The following is a 26,261-nucleotide window of genomic DNA, read 5'->3' on the forward strand; positions in this document are numbered from 1 at the left end:
ATCCAATATGACTGATGTCCTCATAAGAAGAGGCTATAGAACACAGACACACACACACACACACACAGAATACTGTGTGAAGACACAGAGACGATGGCTGTGTACAAGATAAGGAGAGAGGCTTCAGAAGAAATCAACCCTGCCGACATATCCATCTTACTTCTAGCCTTCAGAACTATGAAACAATAACTTTCAGTTGTTTAAGCCACACAGACTACGGTACTTTATCATGGCAGCCCTAGAAGACTAATACAGGTACTAAATGTCAAGCATTTTTTTCTTTGGAGCCAGAACCAAGGAGGAATTATTTGGGATGGTTCTCTAACAAAATAAAATGAACAAAAGAAGGTGAGGGGATTAGAAAGCACAGTCAGTAACCACAAGATTGCCACAGGGTTACGAAAGTTTATTTGGGGAATGTAATCAATAATGTTGTAAAGATTTTGTAGGGTATCCGATGGACACTTGTCTCGTTAGGGAGACCACCTCAGGGAAGACGTAGATGCCTGATCACTGCACTATACACCTGAAGCTGAGCTGAACAATAATGAATGTCAACTACAAGTTAATACATATATATATATATATATGTGTGTGTATATATATATATATATATGTATATTGTTACAAGAAGCGGAGTACAGCATTAAGAATAGAGACAGTGGAAATGTAATGGCTGTGTGCGATGTCAGAGGGATAGTGGCTGGGGGGAGGGGGTTGACACAGTGTGAGGGATATAAATGATAAATGTCTATTACTTTGTTTTGTGCACCTGAAACTAATTATAAAAAAAGAAATATTCTCAATAAAGAAAAAGAAATCAGTTCTATACAATTTCCACTAATTCAAATCTTTGGGTTTTTCCAACTAACAAATTGTTCATGCTTTGATAATTCTGAGCCTTCCTCAAAATAAGCTTGGATCCATGACTTATGCTATATTCAAAAGTGAACTCCAGATAGACCAAAGACCTAAATGTGAAAAGTAAAAAGCTAACAAATTAAGTGTAGGAAGTCATCCTTGCAGTCTATGAGTGGATAAAGAATCTTTGAACATGAAACTAAATCTTTAAATCACAATATCAAAATTGGATGGGTTAACTCATCAAAACAAAGAAGTGTGGTTCAATGAAGGCTACCTTAGAAAAAGTTAACACTCTAGAAAAGATATCAACGGCATCTAAAGCCAAAGGAGATTAATATCTAGACTATCCTTCTCCCAAAACAAACAAAAAACAACTTCTGCAAATCAACAAGAAAATAATGCAATACCCAGTAGAAAAATGGCCAAAGGATATGAACAGATAAACCTCAGGGAAGGGTCAGATGTCTACCAAGTATATGAAGAAAAGCTCAACACCATTAGCAACAAAGATACTGGAAGTTTAAGTATCAATAAAATTTCACATTGCCCATTAGAATTGCAAAAACTAGAACACTAGATAATATCAAGTGTTGGAGAGGACATGGGAATGACAGAAACTTAGATACTGTGCAGAGAATATAAACTAGTCCAGTAGTTCTGGAAAGCAATCTAACGGTACTGGAGAAATTAGGTACCAGGATGTCCTATGATCCAGCAATCCACTTCCGGGTGTGTATCTCAGAAATTCTCACAGTCAGATCCTTTTGAGAACATCTACCTAAATACTCTTGGCTGTATCATTTGTAATGTGGAAATTAGAAACAGTACCCATCCTTGGGGGAAAGGATAAGTAAAATGAAGTGGAGCTGTACTATGAAAATATTGTATGGTTATCTAAAACAACCAACTGTACACAGAGCAACACATCTAAAACATGAGTTGTTGAGTATTTATAGCACTTGTCCACTAATTAAAAATACATAGCTACACAACCCGTGATGAAATTACCAAAGGATATACAGCAGACCCGTGAATAACTTGGGGGTTAGGAGTGCCAATAACCCCACTCTCAGTGGCGCCACCCCCACTCCAACGTCCTTCAGTAGAAAATCCTCCTATAACTTTTTAATCCCCAAAAACTCAATTATAGTCATCTCTTGGTATTCTCTGGAGGTTGGTTCCAGGACCCGCACCCTTGCCCCTGCCCGCAGCAGATACCAAACTCCACAGATTCTCATGTCCCTTACACAAAATGGTGCAGATCAATGTATATAGTTGGCCCTCCACATCTGTACATGCCTAACCATGGATCATAAATTGTGTTTGCATCTGCAGTTTGTTGAATCTGCAGATATGAAACCAGGAGATACGGAGGTCTGACTGTATATGTATTAAAAAAAAAAATCACATAGAAGTGGACCCACACAATTCAAATTTCTGTCATCCAAGGGTCAACTCTATACATTTAACATATCATGGTGATTGTCTTCTGGAGGACAGGGAAATAGGGATTAAGGGGAAAAAATAAAATAGAATAGGATCTTGCATGCACTGATGATGCTGTACTGAAAACCAAGGAGCATAAGTAGCTCAGTTCTGCACCTGAGATTTAAACACACACACATACACACACATACACACCTTACCTCCCCAAGTTCCTTCTGAATTTCTTTCAGCACATTATCCTAGCACCCCATATCTGCAGTGAGAACACTTGAGTAAAACTGCCTCATTGTATTAAGCTTTTTTGTTTACACTCTCACTGTTTCACAACCAGGGGTATTTTTGTCCCCCACCCCACCCCCCAAGGACATTTGGCGCTTGGCAATGTCTGTAAACATTTTTTGGTTGTCACTTGGGAGAGGGATACTACTGGCATCTATTGGATAGAGGCCAGGGATGCTGCTAAACATATACAATGAACAGGACAGCTTCCACAACAAAGACGCATCCCTTCCAAAACGCCAGGAGTGCTGAGGTTGAGAACCCCCACACCATCTCACTACGTTATCCACTTACTTCTTAGGTATTTGGGAGGCTGCCCTGCAAGCTGACCAAAATGTTCCTTTCTTCTTTCCCATGTTGCTCTTCCACCTATTCACCTTCCATCTTCCCCTTCCACTCTTCTTTCATTTCTGTTCGAGCACAATATACTGTCTATGATGAGTGGCTTCCTGTAGTAGTCATTAATCTACTTAAATATTACACGGATTTTAATTGCTCGTCTAAACACAGTGAATGGGATAAAGCGATAGTAACCCTTAAACAGTTTAAAAAAAAATCCTAAAATACCTTTTACTCCTTTTCTCTCTCATGAGTTGCTCCTCCACACACCCATCTATTAAAATAGGAAGGGTATCTAATTGAAGGTTCACTGAGGGCCTCTACTAAATCTTCATGAATTTGGTGAGGGAGATTAAGTGTCCTAGGAAGACAACAATTAAAAAGAACAAACTGAGCCAGAGGAGAATCAGAAATAGCGTGAGAAGGCAGCCACAGATGGACAAGCTTGGGCCAGCATGAAGGTGGGACGGACTGAGCTTCAGCAGTTGGAGGTTTGGGGCTAAGGTCCTTCATGGAAACAAGAGGGAAGGAAAGAGAAGAGAGAGTGACTCTTTCTGACTTTTTTTTTTATTGGGGTGACAATTGTTAGTAAAATTACATAGATTTCAGGTGTACAATTCTGTATTACATCATTTATAAATCCCATTGTGTGTTCACCATCCAGGGTCAGTTCTCTTTCTGACTTTTAAACTGATCTCCCAAACTCTCTGAGCAACAGCATGGGCCTGATGTGTACCAGGTGAGATTTTAAGTTTAAATGAAAGGAAAAGTTTTCAGATAATGGAGTGTAGTAAACATTGAAATTGAATGTTGTGGATGTCCTACTCTGTTGGAGCAGGACTGTTGTCCTGCTGTTATTTTTTTTAAGGGGTTTGGGTATACAGCATTATAGTCCAATTTAGGCTAAGGAGCAGATTAAAGTTCTTAAGAGTTGTGATTTGTGTTTTAATGTATTTTCCCTGAAGTTTTATCAATCGCCATTTGATACCTTGTCCCTCAGGCACTCACATTGCCTTTTGAGTGCCTTTGAGGTTAAATATGTCCAAAGGACACCTTATTGGCCCTTCAATATAACATGGTTTTTGTAGTTTTTGTTGCTAATTGTGGTGGTAGTGTTTTGTTTCTTTTTGCTTATATTCCTTGCAAACAAAGAACTGGAAAGTCTGTGGAGAGACATTTCTTCCCCAATTCTATTCAGTCTGAGCAGTAGGAATATGAATATGTTCATTTCTCAAAGCAGTCTTTTTCCTTCTCCAGATTAAAAAAAAAAAAAAAATTCCAATACTTATGAATTATCTGCACTTGAATTAGTTTTCTTAAAAATAAAAATAAATTAAAAGAGAACACAGATAGGACATATTGGGCACATTTGCACGTTATTTTAAGATATGCCCCCAATCCAGCTACCCAGGTTTTAAACCATCCTGTATTATCCTTTAGAAATCACTCCTGTCTCTTTAACAAACTGATAGCAAGAAGGGGCGGGCCTCCATAGTGACGAAAGTTCTGATTGGTCCGATTGTCAGGAAGTGGGCGGTGAAAGCGTCGCTTCTGTTGTCCGGAGGCTGCGGGTGAGAGGCCGGGCCTGGGCAGGGCTTCTGGACACTGCACTGGCAGTTGCTTCAAGTCGCGGGAGTGGGAGCGGGGGTGCAAAACGGGTTCCCTTCATCGCGGTGGGTTCGGGGCCCTGGCAGCCTTTTCGCGGAGGTGCCACGCCCTAGCGGCCCGGCCTCAGTGGGCCCGGCGTCCTCGCGGAACGCCGAGAGGGTGCGGTGGCCCAGACGCTCGAAGGAAAGCGTTGCCCGGCCTCTGGCCACCGCCGGGGCAGCTCGGCCGAGCCCCCTATCTCAACCTAGGTTCTCTTTTTCCCCTGTTCTGCAGGCTCGCTTCCGGCGTCATGGCTCAAAGGGCCTTCCCGAATCCTTATGCCGATTATAACAAATCCCTGGCCGATGGCTACTTTGATCCTGCTGGGAGGGTGAGTTTGGGATAGATCTGCCTGAATCCCTTCCTCCAAACCCTAGTAGTACTTGGAAAAGAGCTCAGTTTAGCCTGAAAGAAAGGGATGTGCATCCCTTTTTTAAAAGTATATAATTTGAAGATGACTATATAAAATATATTTTAAATCTATAAAATACACGTTAAAATACACAATTTGAGCTCTAACATGTTGAATACCTATAAGGAATAGTTAATAGTAATAATAAAATAACCTCATTGATATTTTCAATGATAAAAACTGGCAATATGACGTTTACCACATAATTTTGCATTTTTGATCATTTTTGGTTTGCTTTTTAAAGAGGTGAAAATGCTGATGGTATTTCACATGTGCCATATCATTGCTTTATGATTGTACACATATATAGGCAGGGCGATGATAAGAGTAAACCAGAATAAGTGGTAAAGACATCTTTAAACTTAAAGGGCTAAGAAATATTTGTGACATAGGCCTGAAATTCTCTGTATCATTTCCACCCTTTGCGTTTGCAGGACATGCCAACAGCCGGAAAAAAAAAAATAATAATAAAACTAGTAAATTAAACTGGTTTGTACCTCAAACTACTGTGCAAAAGAGAAGCTGGATGTGAGTTACCAGAGGCCTGTGTTTTCTCATGTCCTTTTGGGTGAACATAATTGTTAAGAAAGAATACAGTTCTTTTTAAGAATACCTTTAGAAATCCTAAGAGTGAGTTAGATTGGAAGAGTGGCCTCTTTTAAGTGCACACACTTTTTTATTTTTTTTTTTATTTTACCAGTTTATTTCAGTAATAGGAAGAGCATTTCACATGTGATATAATAGCCTTAGAGATTTCATATCTGCCAGGCTAATTCTGTTGGTCTTAAAACACTCATCACGATGAACTTGGGTCAGTAATACAGGTAGGAGGGATGAGAGATGGAGAAGAGTTATAGGATGGAAGGGCACCAAAGGGTGCATAGAGCTAGAATCAATCCTTTCTTTGAAGACCAAGCTTGAGCTGCCCAAACAAAACTTCTTATAATTATCTTGAGGTCACATGGCTTCCTTTTGGCCATTTGGACTTGCATTCGGCCTAACTCTGCAGATCGTGAAGCTGAAGTATTTGTCTTGCTGGAAGAAGACATGCTGCTTCATGATTACTTGGCAAAGAGAATACTTGAGGATGTACGAGGAGAGAAGCCTTCAATCAAATGTAGCTTACTGTTCAGACTATAAATTTAATGTTTTTTTACAAAATTACCTCTATTTCTAAGAGAAAAAAAGGTAGTCAAAAATGTAAACGCAGGTCCAAAAATAACAATGTAATTTATTGCCTAACACATGGTTTTTGGACAAATCCCAGAAAGAAACTTATCATGCAAGTTCTAAAATTGTTTACTGTTGAACACCAAGGATCAGGCCCTGGAGATCGGCCTTTCTTCATTTATTAACAAACATTTCAATAAGGAACTGGTCTGTTTTCTGGTATCTATCAGAAAAAAAGGGGGGGGGTCTTTTAGAGACTCTTCTAATTATCACTAGAGTTTGAATAATTTTGTGATTTGCCACAGTAATCACCATTCTCAGGCAGGTCACCTTTATTAAATACAGTTATGTGCCACATAGAAAGTAAATTCCCTTCCTGAGGATGAGGCATTCTCATTATTCTTGGTCTCTTAAAGTAAGGCCAAGCAAGATGATAAATTATCCATGATCTATGAACAGAACATGACATGTTCTCATGTAGATGCCCTCTTCTATCTAGTTGAGATTTACAGACCTTTTCTATTAATATCGAAGTATATTTTATCTTACTAAATGTATTTTCAGGACTTGTTGAAATCTTAACCTCTTGGCAGAAATTGTTAAATAACGGGAGTATGTCCTTCAAACAGTGTGGTTTCTTCTTCAGAGTGTGAAACAAGGATCATAAAGGTTCTTCGGAATACAAATTATCCAGACATGGTTGATAGTCTGATTTGCCTTATCAGAGATGCTCTTCAGTAGTAAAATTTAATATCTTTTATTGTTGTTATTAATAATTCTATACTGCCTTCTTGCTTCCAGGTTGAGTGTTAGGTGTGGCCGGAGCCTCTCCTGGCAGCTCACCGCGCAGGGCAGGGACCCACCCTGGACAGGACGCCCTTCCATCGTAGGCTGCACTCACATGCACACCCGCACTCACTCAGATGGAGATAAATTAGATGCCAGTTCACCTCACGTGCATATCTTTGGGATGTGGGAGGAAACCAGAGAAAACCCACATACACATGGGGAGAACCTTCAGATTTCATACAGACAGTGGCCCCCGTGGGAACTGATTTTTTTCTTTTTTTCTCATCAATGTTATAAAGAAACAACATTGAACAAATGTCATTATTGGAGGACCTGTTGTAATTGTTCAATTCTCCCAGGCAGAAAAATGTGGCCTAACTGAAAATAAAATACCATCCTATTTTTTGATAGCCCATAGTCCAGGAAATCGAGTGCCTCCTATATTTTGATGTTTGTTTTCCCTTTAACATCTTCAGCTGACTCCTGAGTTCTCACAACGTTTGAACAATAAGATTCGAGAGCTTCTTCAGCAAATGGAGAGAGGTCTAAAGTCAGCAGACCCTCGGGATGGCACTGCTTACACTGGCTGGACAGGTATGACGTACTGACCATGAGCTGACATCAGCACTGTAGAAGGAGCCAAAGCATTACCTGTTGAGAGCAGTCTCACTCAATGTACCTTAAATGCTTCCTACAGCTACATGAGTAATTGCTTCTGGGAGACTGCTGTGCTGTCAGTCTGGCCTTGGTGTCATCGGGATATTCAAGAGTGCTCTGAATTTAGGGCAGGGTAAGCGTATTCATGGAATTCCTGTCTGACACAAATTTGGAGAAAAATTGAGGTTCAGCATTACACAGTTAATTTGGAGATGAAATTTCAGTGGGAAAAGCTCTAAATACAGAGCATGAAATAGAGGTAAGAAGTATTTATCTACAGGAAATAAAATATGTCCAGCAGCTTCGTTTTTTTATAAAAGTTAGCACAATACAGGGAGCCATACAGAATACACAGTATAGATTCTGTGAACTAATCCTTCCATATCGTCACTGCTGGTTGGTTTGCGTTCACTGTTTTGTCAGTGAGAGGCTGGAGAAAGTTTGGGAAGAAACAGTACATGGGTGTCAAAAAGGTAAGAGAGAGAAACCAAAATTGAAGCACTGCAGTTAGTTTACTAATGTGAAACAGAAAGACAGCTTTATAATCCTGGAGAAAGCATGATTTAGAGACTCAGCGTTTCCCTTTCACTCTGAAAAGTAGACAAGGAGGAACAGTTTTTCAGCTTAGGGATTTGAATTTGGTTTTAAAGCGTGGTGCTTGTCATAAAAATGCAATTCCTGGGCCTCTTGGCAGAGATTCTAGTTTAATAGGTCTTGAGCAGGGCCCAGAAATGTGCATTTTGCAAGCCTCAGTGGTCATGATGCACAAGGTCATCTATGGACTTTGAGGGCTTTTTTATGACAGGAATTTTCTAATAGCAATCTCTCAGCAATACTCTTTTATTAATGGCCAGTGATTCCATCTGTCCTTATAAGGATGGGAAGGCAGATAAAATCAGTAAAAATTGTAATCTCTCAGGGATGTTTAAAGTCAAAATTTTATAAAATAAGAGAAATGGACTATATATAATGATGGGCCCTCCCTCTTATAGTTTTATGATTTTTGTGAATTTTAGAAGTTTAACACAAGAAATGTTCAGATGAGAATAAAATGGAAGTGTTTTGCTTCAAAAGGGAAGTTATAACAACACTTGTCATTTATTGAGTATCTACTGTGTTCCAGGTATGTTTTAATTGATAGATTAATCTCATTAATGAACATTACTCTTCTTTATTTAAAATTATGCGGATTTGAACAAAACAGGATAAGAAAGGCATGGTTATCTTTAGCTTTCCTCTTGATTTTCACATTGTAATAAGGCACAGACTTACAGATCTTTTCCTAACAACATTTGGACTTTATTATTTTGCTATTATTGGCAAAAAAGAAGACTTAAGATAGAGGCTAGATTTAATTCCATAACTGATTACCGAGAGAAGGTCTTAAACCTCTAACTCACCCTTTCAGGTGAGCTTATATTATTACATGTTATAAGGTACCTTGCTTTAAGGGGAAAGCAAGTGAGGGTTGATTTCAGGTTTGAATTAGTAGTTTGATCATGTTAAGAAAAGCCATCAGTCAGGCCCCTCCGTTGCCAGGGCCAGTTGGCAAACTAAAAGTTATTATTTTCCTTGGAAATAGATTTCACTCCAAAGTAAAATGCAAGTTTGTTTAAATTTGTTGCCAGTATGAGGTTTCCGGCATCATCTCCTTTCAATTGCTTATATCCTTCAAGTTTTTATCCTTAAGTATCTATAATACTCATTGCTGGCTCCTGGAAGCAGCTTATCTGGCAAGTGTCTAAGGCAAATTGTCATACCAAGCAGTTCAATGCCAAGCAGTTTAGGACATCTTCAGTTGCTGGTGGTTTTGTGATGTAGCATACAGTCTTCTAGATAAATTTGCTAATGGCTTTTGAGGCAGGGTTCCTAATGTGTCCTAATCGAGCACTGTTAAAAAGCCATTATTTCCGCATGAAGTGGATAACTAAAATGCTTTCCTATGCCAGTGTTCAATCTGAATAATAGCATAAAACTGAGTTGCATAAGAAACTAAAGCTGATTTGACCACAGAAAATCATTGTCTTACCAAGGCTCTTCTGTTCACAACTACAATTTTAATACCAAAAAATGCATTTGTAAACATCTTAACACAATAAAAATACTTGGTGTTGTGTGTCAAAGCATCATTTGCATAATTATGTGTAGATTTGTATGTTATTTTGTTTGTGCCCTGTGTTATCTTTCAGATAACAGGGATTATATTTCTTTAACTTTGTTCAGCAACAAATTTAGGGTCATATGTTATAATATTTACTGTTTGCTCTTGTTGCTAACTTGTCTAAACTTGTGTTACTTTGGGAAACGCTAATTCATTGTAGAAAACCTTTAAAACTTTCTTCAATGTTGATATTTATCGAGTATTTTTTTCAGTTTACAATGAAAACTTTTGTGAGGTATCATAGTATTCATTACATAGTTTGTATGAGAAATCATAACGATGATTACAGTTAGTTAGAACTTGAACTTACCATCCTAGTATTGTGTTAAGTTTCATTCCCCCATAGAAGTATGATTTGATAGTTAATTTTGATTTAGGTAGGATTAGGATTTGGAATAGGATTAGGCTCCGCTGTATATACCCAGAAGAATCAAAATTGCAGTGGCTTAAATAAGACGGAAGTTCATTTTTCTCTCATGTAAAAGAAGGCCAGAGGCAGGCATTCCGGGGCTGATATAGTGGCCTCAGTATGTCAAATAGAAACCCTATCTCCTTTCTTTCTGCTCCATAATCCCTCAGCCACTAGCTTCTATCTTTTGGCCAGATAGCTACTGAAGATCCAGCCATTACAACAGCTTTTCAGGATGCAGGAAGATGAAGCAAAGAAGAAGGCATTCATTCCCTTTCAAAAGGCTTCTTCTAGAAGCCCCACTCAACATTTTGATTCTACTTACTCTGCATTGGCTGGAACATACTCACATGGTCATACCTGTTAGCAAGGATGGATAGTAAATGTAGTTTGTTAGCTGGGGTTCTGCTAATAAAGGAAAGAGGAGAGTGGGTTTTGGGAGAAGACACAGCAATCTTTGTAATAAGTCCTGTATAATAAGAAAAATGACCCTTTATTTCTGCGTTTGCACAGGCATTTGGACATTGAGCCTCAGTGTTTTCATCTGCAAAAGGACTTCTAAATTCTGGCCACTTTGGGGGAATTTTTGTCCATAAAATATTTATTTTGAAATTTGCTAAGCAATATTTTGCCTGTTCTGTTTCTAAGGAGACTCATATTTGGATTTGGATTCAAAACACCTTTATGCATTTTGAATTTTCTTTCAATAAGTAACAGTCTTTTCATAAAGTCTGCCATAGAAATGAAGTATTATAGGAATGCCATATCATAAATAATTTTTCTCAAGCCTTGTGTTAAATCTAGAAAGAGACTGCAACTAAACGTAATTCTGTGAAACAGTAATATTTTCTCAGCTTGATTAAACAGTTCTCTGCCTCCCCTTTTCACTTCCTCTCAAACGCTTGTTTGCTTGTCACAAGATTACAAAGTCCTTAATTTGTTTGTGCCGTGCATCAGTCTGTAGTAAACTCCATAGTCATATATATGTGTGTGCTTCTGCTGCATGACTCTAAAGAAAGCTACAAAGCTTGGCTGCCCAACTTCATAATACTTCATTCATGCTCTGCCTAGACCTGTCTCAGTTGCTCACTTAATCTTGAAAATGAGAGTTTTAATAGAGGGAAGAAGCACTCCTGTGTTTTCAATGTTGCATATATATATAAAACTGAAAAACTGGACTCCCATCATTTTTTCCCATTTTCTGTCTTTTCAGGGAAAAAAATAATAAATAAGACTAATGACGACAGGGTACTTATTAGAATTTCTGCTAGAGCACCTCTGTATTTTGTGTACTTCAGAAAACACTATGTGTTTGGTAAGCGTGATATATACAGGTTTAAGTAGAAATTTAAAAGAAGCAAATCATTGCTTTAGAAAGTACTTTACATTCCCTTTACAAACTATTTTACAATTGAAATACTTTGGCTTTTATTTTAAAATGGAAGCTGAGGATATAATATAGTTATGAGAGTATTAACATAGATTTTAATAGAATTCAGGCGTCCTTTTCACCAAAGCCTACATATTTACACCTGTGGGTTGTCATAGTGCAGTTTTACAAGCTGTATTCCTAACTTTTACCTTTTTTATTCGCAACAGAGACATAAAATGCCTTGACCCTAGGAAAGAAAGGAGGAAAGAGTTTGAAAAACTTCACAACCGTCTCAGATTGGCAAATGAGGCAGTTATTATCATAAATCCCTCTGGTCTATCTCATGCTTATCCAACAATGAAGTGTCATGAATAATCAATTTTTCAGGAATTAATTGAGAGTTAACAAGTGATTACTATTCATTAATGTTCAAAAACAAGAATTCAATACTTTGTTGGTTCCCAAGGGAATGAAAATCATCAATATGCAGTTTTGTGATCATTTGACCGTTGAAGGGCAGGAGTGAAGATTAAAACAGATTTTTGTTAATAAACTATTACTAGGGTTGACATTTGAATGACAGGAGTCAGAATGTGTGTGCATGTATGCCAATAACTAACATTACGTGCCAGCACTTTGCATCAATTAACTAATCTAAATGTCAAAAGAACTCCATGGCATGGCTACTATTCATACCCCCATTTCACAGATGAGAAAAGTGAAGCAAAGCGTGACTGAGTACCTGTTCAAGGTTACACAGCTAGTAAGTGACAAAGTTAGGATTCAATCCAGCAAGTCTATTTAGAGCACCTGCTCTTTACTGAGAGAGAGAGAGAAAGAGAGAGAATATGAGTGTGTGTGTGTGTGTGTGTGTGTGTGTATGTATAAATTCTCCATTTCTACATTTGGGTTTACTCCATACATTTTGCAAGTGAAGATCTGCACATCAGCTCTAAGGAGGAGTAATTTGAGAAATCACATGATGATATGCTGTATAAACTTTTTATAAATGGCAAGTGACTAGTCAGTTTTAAGTGTTTTAGAAAAACATCAGAATAAGCCCTGATAAAATATGAAAGCAATTTGGAAAGACAAAGGGAGATGTCTTGTTAGAGAAGCAAGAGTGCTTACTACTTAAAAGTCTATAGGAAAAAATTATTTGGGATTGGACATAAAAACCCTGGAAAGAGTTATGGGCATTTGCTACTAGAAATATGAAATCTCCAGCGTTGTTCTGTAGAAGATGTTTTCCCCTTTCCTAATCCTGAATTAATATATTCAGTTCGGTTTCAGGATAGAAAATTAACTGGGCCAAAACAGAAGCTTTTCCTCATAATTGCTTGTATTTGAAAGGGCTTATTGAGGATATTCTCATGTGAAATATCACCCATGTCTGAAATGAATCGGTAGCTCCTACAGCTGTTAATAAGTGATATTTGAAATGAACAGCCTTGGCTCTTTTCACCAAAACCCTCCTTTATAAAATCGGCACATTGAAGTATAATGCATCATAATATTCATATGTGACAAAAACCAGCAACAAGCATTAAGTTGTTCGTTTCTACCCTTAATCCCTTTCTGGTACATTTACAAGAGTTCTCTGCAGTATGTGCTCCCAGCTTGGGAAGCAAGGGAAGCATTTAGGTTCTTTTAAGTACCCCATCAAGAACCACTGTATATATCTGTGCACAAAGCAGCAGACAGCACAGGAAACAGCAGGCAGGAGGCCACTGACGGCCAGCTACTAAGTGGTCCTAGGTGGGTCCCAGGAGTCTGCGGGGGCCACCAGAGAGCATAACGCCACCTGCCATTAGGCTGTTTTGGGCTTTGTTCCAGGTAGGTGGTAGATTCTAGGGAGGAGAAGATTCTAAAGTGCCTTATGAAATGGAAAGCACAAAACACTGCTGAGGGATTGTTATTACAAGGGATTAAATGAGCAGATGAATTATTCTTGTGTTAGAAATAAGCATTTGGTAGAAAAGATTGCTTCCCTTGCAGATAACATAGTAGAAAGGTTAAGTAAACCCAAGGGATGGCTGATCTCACTAGTGCCTTTAAGAGAGAATGAGGGAAAGTGCTAGCCCTCATTTAATTTCATTTTTTCCCCACTCTTAACTGTGATGATTCCTAAGGGAAATGAGGATCAGCTCACACTCTGAAAAGAAACACACACACGACTCTAGGGGCTTTAGTTCTAAGACATGACCCACTCTTCTATAACCAACTCACAACGTTAATGAGGCTAAGATCAGCACATATTTCCTCTTTTCAAATATTAGATAACATTTTAAATACGAGGATATGCAGCATAATCCCTCGAGTAATATTAACTTGCTCTCTAAATGTAAGTCATTAAAGTGTTTCAAGATGCTTTTCCTCTGATCTGCGAAATGAATAGCCTTTGAACTACAGCTTTAGCCTGTGGGTCTTAGTTTCTGCTGAGACCAGGCTTATTGGAAAGACATCACTCCGGCCAGGTGTCTTCTTTGCAATTGGATCTCCTTATTAAGTAGCTCTCTTCATCAGCGCCAGCATTCAGTGTCTAATTTGAGCCCTGAGCAAGTGTCCTTCACCTTCATGAGAAGCACCTAAGCGGGTTCCAGCCGAGGCTGGTCAGACAAGCAGGAGGAATCAAGGGCGTGGCTCTACACCGGGTGTATTAGAGCCTTTCAGTGACCACTGGATAGATGGCTGCACCAAGTGTCGCCTGCTTTCTTTGCCTGCACTTCCGATGATGTTGGTGTCATTGTACTGTAGGTTATCTTAAGTTGCTAAGACACAGGGTTGAAACAACTGTAAGGGTTAGATGTCACCAGTGTGCTTGGGTAAGGCACAGAGAGAGCAGGAAGAGTGTTTCTAAATAGATCAGAAAAAATGGCAGGAGGGAAAGAAAGAAGATACACCTAACCAACTTGATTTTTACAGAGAATACCAAGGAGGTGGGGGCTGTGTCTTGTCGTTTTCATTGCAGTAACTTCCACACTTAACATAATGCCAGGTCCACAGGTGGTGCTTAGTAAATATGTTGGATGGATGGATGGATGGACGGATGCAGAGTGCCCTGCCATTATTATTCTAACTACCACCTCTGCAAACTAAAAACAATAACTTAAAAGTAGGTAGAACAGGGAAACGGTGCAAATTCAACTTATTTCATACCTGTTAGTCTGTGAATCACATTTCTTTCCCTTCTATCTCTGATCCAATTGAGAAATGAATTCAGAAATTAGATAGAGCTCGTAATACCCACTTTATAATTGGTAAAGCTAGATAGTGAGCATATTGTTTGGATCTGGACGTTAAGTGGGCTTGTTCCCTGATTTGAACTTACCTCCTCAGACTCAAACAGAGCATCTGGACAGCCCAAGTTATGGATGACCACATAAGAAACAGGGGAGAGGAGAAGACAAAGAGCCTGAAGACAGAGAAGACTTCCAAACAGTTCAAGAGTGAGGCCAGATGGCACCTGTGTAGGGAACACGTTTCCAACCTCCCCAGTCAGAGGAGCCAGTGAGAGTGGATAGAGGCAAGAAATGGGGTGAGGGAGAATATAGTTTGCTGTGTACTTTCTGTCCCTGTAGATCAGGCATCAGAAGTGAGACAAAGTGACTCATTCAGCACATTGAGGTTCACACTGGGCCCTTGGGGTTGGGCGTTTATTGTGCAGTTACTAAGCACTGTTGTCATTATTAGCATGATTCACGGTAACTATGGAGTAGCTACTCTTGTTTCATTTTATAGATGAAGATACTTGAGCACAGAAAAGTTTAGTAAGTGGGTTAAGATCACACAACTAATAAGTGGCAGAGCCAGGCTTCAGTCATAGACAGTGGTTCCTGAGCTCATGCTCTTTGTGACTAGTACGCCGAAGGATTTATCACCCAAATGGCAGTCTGAATAAGAGAGTAGGAGTACTTACTAACTTCACAATTACAAAGTAACACACTGCAAGGCACCAAGAGAGAGGAAAGTACAATGTCTTCTTTTTTCTTTTTTTTTTTTTAATCTCTTTTCCTATTGGAGAGTCAATTCTGGAAACATACAGGAGAAAAGACACATCTTCAGAGTGCTCATTTCGCCCTCTTTAATTTGTCTTCCGCACATTCATTTGGAGCAATATTATTAAAGTCAGGGTGTGGAGTCCCCGCGACTTTCACCCCAGATTACCTATATTAAAGTATGGAGTACTCGGAAAGCCAGCAGCTTACAGAGTTTGGCTTTAACCAGACAACTGAGAGAATGTGCTGGTCAGTGCAGTGTTTACATATAGGCTTTGTGGAGAGCAGTATGCAAAGTAACTACAGTGACTCAACGTGGGAATCCTGCCCTAAAGATAACTCATTTTGTTCAAGAAATGAAAAGGCACATACTGAGACACAAAATTGAGAAACAGTTATAAATCAATGCATTAGAAAGTACTAACCTGATATAGAAAGACAGATGATCGTATTGTATGGGGTTAATCAGAGAAACTTCACTTCTGATGTTTTCACAAATCTGAAAAAAAATATATATATAGTAATTGAAGAGCATTTAAACTTTCAGCTAGGGAACAGTTAATTTGAAACTTAGAACAACCCATCACCCCTCCTTTAGGGAGTTCATGTCTCCATATCACTCAGAACCGTAGTGGCCCATTCTTGGGTGCTGGCTGAGTACTTCTAGTGATTGCAGCAGTATCTGTAAATCTGAACATGATTTTTCCTACCAGAGTCCATGAAGAGAGTTTTTTAAAGCCCCTGGCCTGTAAGGAAATACCTTATAAGAGCTGAAGTACCATGGAAACGACTTGTACATCATTGTAGCCTGATTGTACATAAACGAATAATGTTAAGGAGTAATCTCTGAAATGCAGAATGACAGAGAAGTGCTTTGAGAAGTTCATACGTCTGTGGAGATTTTTATCATCTCCATATACATTTGCGACATGCCAGGTCTTGATTGGTCAAGATGAATAGGACTAATGATCCCTCAGAAATTCAAAGGCTTGGTATTAATTACTTCTCAACAGCTGGCTATATTTATAGTACTCCTGGAGCAAGTAGCTGAGGAAGGAAATGGCAGATTTAGAAATGTCCCTAAGCAGTTTACCCTCCCTTCCCAGAGTAGTAGCTACAGAAGGAAACAGAATAGAAAAATCTAGTTCAGAGTTTCCATATTGAAAGCCAGGATGGGTTCCTGTTACAGCAAAATTTGATTTGGTATTCACAGTATATATATTTTTCTCTCAACTTGTTGTCAACATTTCAAAAAGAGATGTCTTGGATGAGCTGTGAGGCAAGGCCAGGCTTCTTGAACTTCTTAGACAAAACAACATCTACGCTTCTGTTCAGAGCAGTGGTGTTCTTAGAACTTGCTGTGGTGACAGCAATGTTACTTTGCTGTCCATTACAGCAGCCACGAGCCACGAGTGGCTATCGAGCATTTGAAATGTGGCATGTCTGTCTGAGGAACAGAATTTTAAATTTTGTTTACTTTTAGTTAAGTTTCCAAAGAGGCTGTCATATTGAACACCACGGTTCTGACAACCAAACAGGCTCCGGGAGTTATAAGATCACAATAATACATGTCTGGGTTTTTTCTGGCCCCTCAGACAACAAAGAGGTGATAAGCATGGTTTTGGTTTTGGTTTTTTAATCAAAGCAACTTCCACGTGCACTGGATTAATGAGTCTTCTACTCCAGCTGCTCCTGAAATGCATCAGGGAATTTATCGGCCACTTTGGTTAACACATTGCCCACACATTTGGAGGACATTTGTCTAACCTCTCGTTCCTCCAGACTCGTATATCCAGCTACCTACCGTGTTTCCCCGAAAATAAGACCTAATCGGACAATCAGCTCTATTGTGTCCTTTGGAGCAAAAATTAATAGAAGACCCCGTCTTACATTATAGTAAAATAAGACCTGGTCTTATATTAATTTTTGTTCCAAAAGATGCATTAGAGCTGATTGTCTGGCTAGGTCTTATTTTCGGGGAAACACAGTACTACTTGACCTTTCTGTTTGGATAGCTAATAAACATCTCACACCTCACCTGTCCGAGATTTGGCTTTTCTCTGCCTCCTCCCCACCGGGCCCCATATTAGACACCTCTAATGCTCACCCATATCTGGTGACTCTCTCCTTCTGGGCTATTGGGAAGATTAGACCTCTCAACTTCTTTGTAGTTAGGTGAAGCTACCGGTAGAACTGGGGCTGCAGGTGGAAGTGGCACGTGTCATTTCCAAACCAAAGCATGTAATTGCTGGAGCGATACCGTGTAGCACTCTTCATGAGGTATGTGTCTAGGATCCGTTTCCTAGGTAAACAGACTTTCCTAGATAGACTTCCCTAATAAAGTCCTGCAGTACCATCCTGGAAGGCCTGGGCTCACACACATGGCCAAATTTATCTTTTAAAAATACTTTTTTTAAGTACTATTACTTTACATGAATTGACAGTGGGTTAGCATCAAATCTAAATTTCTCATTTGGTTTTTAATAATGTGAACCCCCAGGAGCCCAACCTTACTAACCAGGTCATCCCCGAGGCTTCCTGTCCAGAGGAATTTGCTCAGATAATTCCACTTGCTGGGAGTACTCTCTGCATCTGCTCCATTTCAGCCTTTCCACATACGCAGCTCCCCTTTCAGTCTACACTTCCCCCTCCCCACCCACCCACCCCTTCTTCCTTCTCTTTGATGGTGTGTTGTTTTTTTTTAATCCTGTGATAAATGGCTACTCTGCTGATCTCTGTCCATTCTTTTTCCACCAAGTCAGCTTCCAAGGGTATGAACAACTAATGAATTAACATGCCAGTTCTGAAAAGATTACTGGGTTCATATATTTGATTCTGAAAGTCACTTTATTGGTCGATTGTTACTGATGCTACTTAAATTTATCTGGATTTGCAGGTAAAATAGAGGTGGTATCCCTATAACATCTTTCTTACGCTCTTTGGCAAATGAAGTAAGACCATCCAGAATGGGAATAATCACTTGTTACTAAAGGAAATTACTCATCACCTGACAGAATTAGGATATTACCCCAAATATTTTACTGATCACCTTTAATGATTTTAGGATTAATAGGACAATAATGGATTAGAGTGGATTATGCTTTTATTCATTTTATTAATAATGGATTATGCTTTTATTCATTTTTCAGCATATCTCTCTTCATATGGATATTTTCTCTTTTAAAATATGTCAATATGTTTAAGTCATCTATATGAGCAAATCTAACAAGATAGTAAAATTAAGACCAAAAAGCATTAGTTTTCATAGCTTAATGACAGCACTTATCATGGAGTGGACCAGCTAAGAAATAGAAGAATATTTAACTTAATTTTATATCAATGAAAATGTCAAAATTTATTCAGATTCAAAACAGAGAGGAGGGGGAAGTCTTTTATTTTTAAATAAAATAATTCTAAAATTTAATTTAAAAATTTGGAGCATATTTCTATAGTTAAATGCAATCAAAATTTAAATCTCATTTCAATTTTTTATGGTATGGAAGAAAAGATGAAAGGATAGAAGGAAGCAAATCTCCTTTTTTTTTTTTTTTGGAGGTTTTTATTTAAAACCTTAGCAAACGATAGAGAAGGATATTTTATCTGCTTTTCCTTAGCAAACAATAGAGAAGAAAAATTTTATCTGCTACTCAAATTTAAGCCCAAGAATCCTCTTAATTAACTAGTATGCACTGTGATAAAAAGAAAAAACATTAAAAAGATTAAACTCCAGACATCATCCTTTGTGGAGCCTCACGACCAGTTTTGATGGTGGTTATCCTAGAAGTGTTCTTTCTCATTATGTTAAATGTCCTGTAGAGAATGGAATCATTTGCGGCTAAGTTTGTGATTGGACACAACGGTAGTCTTCCCTCCCAAGCCTGGCCCTCCACCAGAGGTGTTTGCCATCTCGGTGTCTGGCACCATTGCCCATCTAGCTGTTGACATTACACATGTGGGGGTCATCTTGGCATCTCCCTGTCATTCCCCACCAGGTTCCATTGGTTTTACCTTCCAGACGGATATCTTTCCAGCACAGTCTCACTTTATCTCTACTGTAGCTGCCCTGTCTCTCGTATGTACTCCTGAAGCATCCTCCTAACTGCTCCTCCTGCATCCACTGTCCCAAACCTTACAGTGAACTTTTAAAAACACAAATCTAATTATGTTCTTCCAGTGCTTAAAGTGGTGCTTTTCAAATAAAACCCAAACCCTGAAATGACTTATGTGATCTACCTTCTGCCTACATTTCCACTTTCAAAAACGGCTGTATCCTTTAGCATGAGGTTTACCAGCATGGGGGTATACACCAAAAATAACAGTGGCTTTAACACGACAGAATTTCTCTTTTGTAAATAGGAGATCCAGGGAGTGTGTGGCAGCTTCACAGTCCTCCAGGCTCTAGACTTTGATCTTGATGCTTTACCATTCTCATGACAGACCTGCTAACTCATGGTCTAAGATGACCGCTTCAGCTATACCATCACATCTGCATTCCAGCCAGGAGGAAATAAATGGCAAGTCCCCTTCCTTCAAGATCATTTTCTGAAGTTAACCCCATTACTCCCACTATGTCTCATTGGTCAGAACTTAGTCACATGGTCATACCCAGCTGCAAAGAAGACTGCTAGGGGCAGCCCTCTGCCGAGCTAAAATCCAGGGCATTATTGTTGAGAGGAAAGGAAGATACATTTTGGGAGCCCACTTAGCAGTCTCTATCTCAAGAACTAAATCCTTATCTCCCAGAGTAGCATGTGATTCAAAAATATCTGATACAGAAAAATCAAGAGATAGCACATAGCACATTATTAGAAATATGGAGGCAGATACTAGAGGAAATGGCTAAAGTTATTGAAAGTTGTTGCCTCCGGGATATAGGAATAGAGTGGGGCAGGGGACTGGATATGCATACTAAGCCTTGCAGTCCTACGTATTTTTTTTCCCATGAAGAACGTATTTGTTTTGATCAAAATTACAGTTTTTAAAGCCTAGGGATGTGAGTATATATATAAGGACTGGGTGAGTTTTCCCTGCAGAGCCCTTGAGGCTGTGTCTTTATTTCCCACCTTGCCAGTTATCTCAGTCTTTGGTATTTCAGCAAAGGTGATATACGTATGAGTATTGTCAGAGGTTGGAAGATTATAAGAATCAGATTCAAGACATTTGGCCATAGGCAGTTCCCCCATTTTTTTCTCTCATTAAATTAGGACACCTGTGTATAAAATATTGCTGAAGCATTAAATGTCTTTGACTTACGCATTTTGTTCTATTTTCCTGACCTAGACTGATTTATAAGAAGCTTGTTCAAGAACATTTTTCTAATTGGCAGCACTACTCCTCACTTGAAACCCTTTTCACCTGAGTGTTTTGCGACAGGGAAGGTAAATTGCAACCTGAAGGAGATTGCTTAATCAAAATATGCAGACACTGAGGCCCAGAATGAGAAAAAGGAGAAAAATAGAAGCTGCGGTTGTGAAATCCCATAGGCTGGCAAGATAATTCTCTGTTGATCCAAAAGAAAAAAAAAAATATATTTCATCTGAATGGAATATTGTGAAACTTGAGAAACAATTACCTGTTTTTCATGAGAAATACATCAACTCTTACAATTGCATACCTCAGTGGGTTTTGTTTGTTAAATATTTAGGACAAGAGGAGTTGTTGATGAGACAAAGATCTGAAAAGGAAAGCAATCATTGGGCTTGTATTTAATCACTTTTTATTTTCTCAGATCTCAATCATGTCATTATCTGGCTTTGGTGCTTACATAACTTAATTAGGGGAGTTCAGGCAGCGAAAGGAATAGAAGGGCAAATGAAACGCTGGCAATTTAAATGGATTGCCTGCAGATGCCAGATATGGATAGAGGTGAAGCCTATTAAGGACCTAATCCTAGAAGAAGCTCTTGACATTGATTATTTGTGAAAAGGAGATTTTTTTCTTACCCACATATGTGGTTTTATACACTTATGTCTGCAAACCTTAAACATTGGTACATCTCATCATCAGCTTGTGGAATTACTAAAACCAAGCTACTTTGAAAGAGTAGACAACATTATTAACTTTGGCAGAAAATGAAAATTTGGTCTTAATACACATGTGAAATTGAATTGTCTGTAGCACAAAGCTTTGGAGATTACCCATGCAAAATGAGAAAACTATTACATTTGAAATTGTCCTCTGTACAGTGAAAAGTAATTCTGCAGACTGCATTTTTACTACATTGAAATCCATGAAGAGATTGGCTCTATTAATTTAGATTTAAAGAGAGGCTCTGTATCTTCGAAAAATGGTAAATGAGATGGAAAATGTACTTTAAGGGGGGAAATGAGTTTCTGAAAATGCTGCAGCCAGGCTTCCTACTCCACGTCTTTGAGTCCGCCCTGAGACCAGGCAGCTTCAGAGGGAAGGCTCTATCTCCTGTGACAGGCATTTGGAACAAAAACATGCAGACAACGCCTCAATTACATATAACAGGCTTCGAGAGTAGGATAAGAAGCAAATGGAGTAAGGCCCAAAGCAAAAGCCATTGGCAGCTTTTACAGTATAGTTCCTAAAGTGGCTGGGTTCTTGACAGAAAGAAAAAAAAAAATCAGGCATTGAATCTGTTCTTTCAGATCTCAAATAACTTAATGATTTTCTTATAATCCGTGCCTGGAATGATCCGGTTACTCGACCTACTTCTTACACGAAAAATTATCTTCTATGTGAAGAGAAATGAATTTTACATTCTCTAGTCTTTGAATGTCTTTGGCTCACAGAAACAAACATTTCTTGTTTATTATTAAGTAAATTATTATTTGTGAAATAAACAAGTGACTAATCGGAACCATGTTTTATGACCTGTCATTTAACCATCAGGAAGAATACATGAACACAATAGCCAGAGTGCAACAAAGATTAATAATAAACGGGTTTAGAGTTCTTAGGGGGTCCCAGCGGTCCTATGATTTAGAGTTGTCGTGATGAGGAAACTAAGGACAAGTAAATGTTTGCCTACGTCTGGTTCTCAGAGCAGTTTGGTAGTAAAGCTGAGTCTAGAATAAAAATCAGCTGAACTGCCAGATGGTTAATCTATTTGTGGTGGCTTCTCAAAAACCAGTACCACTGAGAAGACAACACACCAAAATAACAGTCAGCTGTTCTTTCCTCATTTTTACATTATTTTTCCTTTTCAGGAATTGCTCTGCTTTACTTACATCTCCATGATGTGTTCGGGGACCCTGCCTACCTGCAGATGGCGCATAGCTACGTAAAGCAAGGTCTGAACTGCTTGTCCAAGCGTTCCATCACCTTCCTGTGTGGGGATGCAGGCCCACTGGCCGTGGCTGCTGTGGTGTATCACAGGATGAACAACGAGAAGCAGGCAGAAGATTGCATCACCCGGTAATCATGTTGCTTTTTTGAGGATTGTTATCTAGCCATCCTTGTGCATTAATTCTGTGTGTGTTAGCAAAAGAACATTTTAGTTCATTTCCTTTCCTCTAAGCAATAAATCTTAGTACTGTCATTTAGTCAATTCTCACATTATTCCTATGTTGCAGTTAAAGAATAACAATTATAATCCCTGTTTTATTGCAAGAGGTGATGACACTGACATGTTCCAGATCAAACATCCGTTTCAGTAACAAAAATGAGATCAGAAGCCTAATCATGTGATTACTAAGCCAAATTGCTATCCAAGATCAATACTTCGAAAAAATATGGTTCACTTCCTGCGGTGGGGTAAGAAAGGACTCCTAAGGGTACACAGACTGATTCAAAACAGCTTGTCTTAAGGACAAATGATACGCAAGTCCAGATTTTCATGTTTAATATAAATTAGGGCGGCCTACTAGAAGCTTGTAAATTATGAAAAATTACCAAACTTTTGTACTAATAAATTACAATTACTGCTTTACTAGAGCTTATTGAACACTCTGTCAGAATTCTTGTAAGAGATCTGGCTGCCACACAGCGCTGCACACGGTGGTGTTCGGTTCCCACTGAGCACACTAACATGCACAGTTACAATTCCTGCGTGGTTTTTGGTTTTGTTTTGCTTTTTAACAGACGTTACTTTTTAAAGCAGTTTTCAGTTCCCAGCAAAATTGAGAGGAAGGTATGGAGATTCCCTATGTGCCCCTTGTCCCCACACATGCACAGCCTCCCCCATTATCAGCATCCCCCAGCAGAGTGGGACAGTTGTTACGATCAATGACCCTATATTGACACGTCATTATCGCCCAGAGTCCAGAGTTGACAGTAGGGTTCACTCTTGGTGTACATTCTGTGGGGCGCACAACTTTATAACGACGTTTCCCGTCATTATGGTTTCCTGCAGAATAGTGTCACTGCCCTCCAAAGCCTCTGTGCTCTGCCTATCAATGCTCTTTTCCCTCCTCCCTCACCCCTGAAAACCGTTGATTTTTCTACTGTCTCTATAGTTTTGCCTTTTCCAGAATGTATCATTGGAATCATACAATATGTAGCCTTTTCGGATTGGCGTCCGTTCCCTTAGTAATATACTGGGTTCCTCCGTGTCTTTTCATGGCTTGATAGCTCATTTCCTTTTAACTCTGAATAATATTCCATTATGTACCACAGTTTATTTATCCGTTCACCTACTGAAGGACATCTTGGTAGCTTTCAGGTTTTGTCAGTGATAAGCTGCCCTAAACATCCATGTACAGCTTTTTATGTGGACACAAGTTTCCAACTCCTTTGGGTGAATACCAAGGAGTATGATCGCAGAATTGTACCGTTAGAGTAAGTTTAATTTTATCTTGAGAATATAGCATATAAAACACGCAGTTAAAAGTCTTACCTTTAGTAATCATCAGACCCAGCTAATGGTTTTAATGGTGAATTCAAATCCAGAAAAAATTAAAAAATGGAATACTTACTGTCTTACCCTAAAATGTAAAGTATTATTTTAAAGAGATGCTTTGAGCAATACTTGATTTTCAAGTATTTGAAAGATATTTGTTGCCTACTTTGAACTTCCCAAATTCAGGTAAGTTTGGCTGCAAAATAATTGGAATGCTAATCACCACCTTGTGTTAATGCAGGTCATAATGGAGGCAAAAAAAGGAAAGGTATTTTCTAAGACAGTGGTTCAAACATATTTTAATAATTGACAACACTGGAGTTAATGCAGTAATTGCTGTGCGTAACTTCCATAGAGCGGTGTTTGGTTAAAAAACTCATGGTAGAACTTCTCATTTCGAATAGTTTCCTTTTCAAAAGTAAAAGTTCTCTTTTTATATCTAAATTCTATACAATTTGATACACTTATTTAAAATTTGATAATAAATTCTTATCTGAGATATTCATTCTGTTTACTACAAGTGAGTTAGTATATAGTAAACATATTTTATTTTCTGAAGGTCTCAGTGTTTACTAAGGTTCCAGTTCTGCTATTTTAAAAAAGCTAATTTTTCTTAAATGTTTTTAAGTTCTTTAAAACTATTAGGAGTGTATGTGTATGATACTGAAGTAGAAAACAAAATGGCCCATAAGTGTTATCATCCAGATAACCCTATTGATATTGGGGGGGAAAAAGTCAAGCAAGATAGTACAAGAAAAGTAAAATCAATCTCTTACCACTGTGTCCCTGTCGTGCGGGAGATCCTGCTCGCTGCGCCATTTGTCACGCGGGGCGGCCTGCGGGGTCTGTACTCCCATTCCCCACATAAGAACGCAGGATGTGGCTAGGCCGAAAAGGAACATCGTCACCACTCATTCCACCAATGAAAAGCCATTTTCTAACATTCATTACTACACTTATTAGCAAATCCTCTGGTGAAGATTTCAATAAAGTTATTTAAAGGCCTAGTACATCTGAATGTTGGTTAGAGTACTGCAAATATAACCAATCAGTCCAGGGGGTGTGATTTTTGATACTTCAAATGTTAATTAACCCTTCCTAGTGTATAAAGTTAGATGAGATACATGCACAGGCACTGTTTATACTTAACTACTTTAAAAATAAATTTCCACAAAGACAAGAGAATTTTGTAATCAGAAGGGACTGTTCATTTTATAGATGAAAATTTTAAAATACAGAGATTAAAATACAAGTTTAGTGAGGGTTTAATGTCATAAGCTACCTGATGACGAGGGCCATTATTTGGTAGGGCTAATATCCTTTCATAATTACTCTTTTCTAGAAAACTCCCTGGCTCTTGCGTTATATTTTTTCAGTTTACTAATAATTATTTTGTCAAGTTTCACAAAAAAGTTTTAATACATTAAATGGTGTAGCATTTAATTTATAGGATAATTTAGGAATAACTGAGATGTGCTTTCAAAATTTCATATGGTAACAAAATCTAAAATTTTGGGCAAGAACATTTTTCCTACCTATCATATCTGCTGCTTCCCCCCACCCCCCAAAAGAAATAAAGGGAAAAATGGTTCATTCTCAGAGTTCAGACTAACAATATTGTTGCTTTCCTGTGCTCATCTCCCTCTGTGAACTCCACTTACTTCCTGGTTACCTGGGGCTTCCCTCTTTGGTCCTCTGGACAGAAATCTGCAGCTTTGGTTACCCCACTGTGCCATGTCCTTTCCACAATAGTGCCTGCATCTGGGGCCAAATGATGGGGCAGCTAGAAAGAGAAGTGAAGCAATGGGGGTTCACTGCACCTTCCTCGGACCACAGCTTCTTTGATCTGTGAGGAAAGGTCCCTCCATCAGAGTTTTGGCTCTTGTGGGCTACTGTTGACTTCACTTCTGCA

At 38.7% G+C, this 26,261-nt stretch overlaps 1 protein-coding gene across 3 annotated transcripts in view; it reads left to right on the top strand.

The window, feature by feature from the left end:
* Nucleotides 1-4,465: 4,465 nt before the first annotated feature.
* The window catches only part of LANCL1 (LanC like glutathione S-transferase 1), a 29,468-nt gene continuing 7,672 nt past the window's right edge, over nt 4,466-26,261 (top strand). Inside the window, exons 1-4 of one of the 3 annotated variants that reach the window (XM_033112387.1) lie at nt 4,466-4,499; nt 4,810-4,906; nt 7,423-7,540; nt 22,719-22,926. In XM_033112387.1, coding sequence (XP_032968278.1) covers nt 4,826-4,906; nt 7,423-7,540; nt 22,719-22,926 — 407 coding nt within the window. In that variant the 5' untranslated portion in view covers nt 4,466-4,499; nt 4,810-4,825. The other 2 variants (XM_033112389.1, XM_033112388.1) reach the window with 2 other exon arrangements.

Source organism: Rhinolophus ferrumequinum, chromosome 8 (assembly GCF_004115265.2).
Source record: "Rhinolophus ferrumequinum isolate MPI-CBG mRhiFer1 chromosome 8, mRhiFer1_v1.p, whole genome shotgun sequence".
In the NCBI taxonomy this organism is placed as follows: Eukaryota; Metazoa; Chordata; class Mammalia; order Chiroptera; family Rhinolophidae; genus Rhinolophus; species Rhinolophus ferrumequinum.